Source organism: Neopelma chrysocephalum, unplaced genomic scaffold, assembly GCF_003984885.1.
Source record: "Neopelma chrysocephalum unplaced genomic scaffold, ASM398488v2 Primary Assembly neopelma1_81616, whole genome shotgun sequence".
Taxonomy (NCBI): Eukaryota; Metazoa; Chordata; class Aves; order Passeriformes; family Pipridae; genus Neopelma; species Neopelma chrysocephalum.
The window spans coordinates 1-2267 of record NW_020912727.1 but is presented as its reverse complement, the minus strand read 5'-3'; the positions used below and the strand labels follow the sequence as shown (position 1 = coordinate 2267).

The 2267-nt window shown below is 51.2% G+C and overlaps 1 protein-coding gene across 1 annotated transcript; it reads right to left on the bottom strand.

The window, feature by feature from the left end:
• Positions 1 to 404: 404 nt before the first annotated feature.
• LOC113979494 (olfactory receptor 14J1-like) lies at positions 405 to 1379 on the bottom strand. Its single transcript, XM_027706874.1, has one exon. The coding sequence runs from the start codon at positions 1377 to 1379 to the stop codon at positions 405 to 407; it is 975 nt and encodes a 324-aa protein (XP_027562675.1).
• Positions 1380 to 2267: the final 888 nt, after the last annotated feature.

Below are 2267 nucleotides of genomic sequence, written 5' to 3'. Positions count from 1 at the left end.
GAACAGACCCAGTTCTGGTGCTCCCTGGCAGTGCTGGGACTCTTTTCCCCTCCACATCTGCAAACATGGAAATGCCCTCCAGCTTCAGGGGAGGTCTTGGAGGAAGGATTTGGGAAAAAGAATTTGTGTCCTTTCTTACACTCAGAGATTGTGATTCCTCATTTACAAACTAACAGAGTGAGAAGGTTTTACAAAAGTTGCACAAACTTTTATTTTGTTTAAATGCACACAGAGCATGATTCCTGATTTGTATCTTTTGTGGGTCAAGAAAAAGAGGTAGAGTGTGAATTATATATGGGATGAAGAATAAAATTTCAGTGTTAATGACATGAACAGAGGGAAAAAACAGGAAAGCCCCGCACAACTACCAAAAGGTTTAGAAAAAAGGCTGGACCCAAGATGTGTTACACAATGAGTGTTCTGCAGAAGAAAAGATGCAGTTTATTGATTCTCAAAAAACATGTAGTCATCATTTTCCTCAGGGCATCCTTGAACTCCTGATTCCTCAGGCTGTAGATGAGGGGGTTCAGTGCTGGAGGAACCACCGAGTATAGAACTGACACCACCAGATCCAGGGATGGGAAGGAGATGGAGGGAGGTTTCAGGTAGGCAAATATGCCAGTGCTGATAAACAAGGAGACCACGGCCAAGTGAGGGAGGCAGGTGGAAAAGACTTTGTGCCGTCCCTGCTCAGAGGGGATCCTCAGCACAGCCCTGAAGATCTGCACATAGGAGAAAATAATGAAAACAAAGCACATCAAAAACAGAAAAGCACAAACCACAATGAGCCCAATTTCCCTGAGGTAGCCTGAGTGTGAGCAGGAGAGCTTGAGGATGTGTGGGAGTTCACAGAAGAACTGGCCCAGGGCATTGCCCTGGCACATGGGCAGGGAAAATGTATTGGCCGTGAGCAGCAGAGCATTGAGAAAGCCAGTGGCCCAGGCAGCTGCTGCCATGTGGGCACAAGCTCTGCTGCCCAGGAGGGTCTCGTAGTGCAGGGGTTTGCAGATGGCAACGTAGCGGTCGTAGCACATGATGGTGAGGAGGGAAAACTCTGCTGAGATGAAGAATAGAAAGAAAAAGGCCTGTGCAGCGCATCCCTTGTAGGAGATGGTTGTGGTGTCCCAGAGGGAATTGTCCATGGCTTTGGTGACAGTGGTGCAGATGCAGCCCAGGTCTGTGAGGGAGAGGTTGAGCAGGAAGAAGCCCATGGGGGTGTGCAGGTGGTGGTCGCAGGCTACGGCGCTGAGGATGAGGCCGTTGGCCAGGAGGGCAGCCAGAGAGATGCCCAGGAAGAGCCAGAAGTGCAGGACCTGCAGCTTCCGCCTGTCTGTGAATGCCAGGAGGAGGAACTGGGGCATGGAGCTGCTGTTGGACATTTGCTCCTTCCTCAGGGTATTTTGATCTGTTGAGAAGGAAAAGTCACTGCTGAGTTAGACCCGGTTTCTGCAGCCAAACATTACACGTCTCACAGCCACCCCACTCTCAGGCTCTCTCTCCTGACTCAGACCTCCCTGCAGCTCCCTCCCCTGAGCTCTGGCTTTTGCTGGCTGAGGGGACCATTGGAAGCAGGAATTCTGTGATGGGCTCCCAAGGACTCCTTCTTGCTCTGCTGGGTGAAGGAACTTGGAATGCAGGGTGATCTCAAATTAAATGTACTCGTGATACATCAAAGAGCTTCTCAGCTTTGCTGTTTGCAATTTGCCCAAATGAAGGACTGAGTTCAGGGAATTCTTTGTATTTGTTCACCCACTTGCACCTGCCACACTTAGGGGTGGTTGTGGAGGTTTGAAATCCCTGACATTTCTATTGCACTGCACGTCAAGTCTTGTGGGTTCTGAGGGGCACAGGGACGGTCCCTCAGTGCAGAGAGAAGAGCTGCTCTGCCCATCAGTCCTGGGCTCAGCTGCCCTGTGCTGGCAGCTTGGAGCTGGAGGAGCATCACACTCAACTGTTCCCCTCCAAAGAAACTGCACAGAGATCCAGGAATCCATGTCCAAAGAACAGATTGACACACTCCTCACCTTTTCATCTCTCCCCTCCCAGACTGAGACACAAAATGCTCCTTGCAGCTGCCCAGAGCATTTTCATGGATTTAGCACTGAGGAGTGTTCTCCATGGGGATCCTGTGCAGCACAGAGAGACTATGGCAGAGATACTGCAGGGCAATGCACAGCCCAGCCCCCGTGGGCCTGAGGGCACAGGCTCTGCTTCGGCTGAGAAAGGAGCCCAGGGAGGAGCTGCTCAGGGAAGGGGTCTGTGCCACA

Coding starts and splice junctions, on each gene's coding strand:
- LOC113979494 (XM_027706874.1), bottom strand. CDS start 1,379: ATGTCCAACAGCAGCTCCATGCCCCAGTTCCTCCTCCTGGCATTCACA.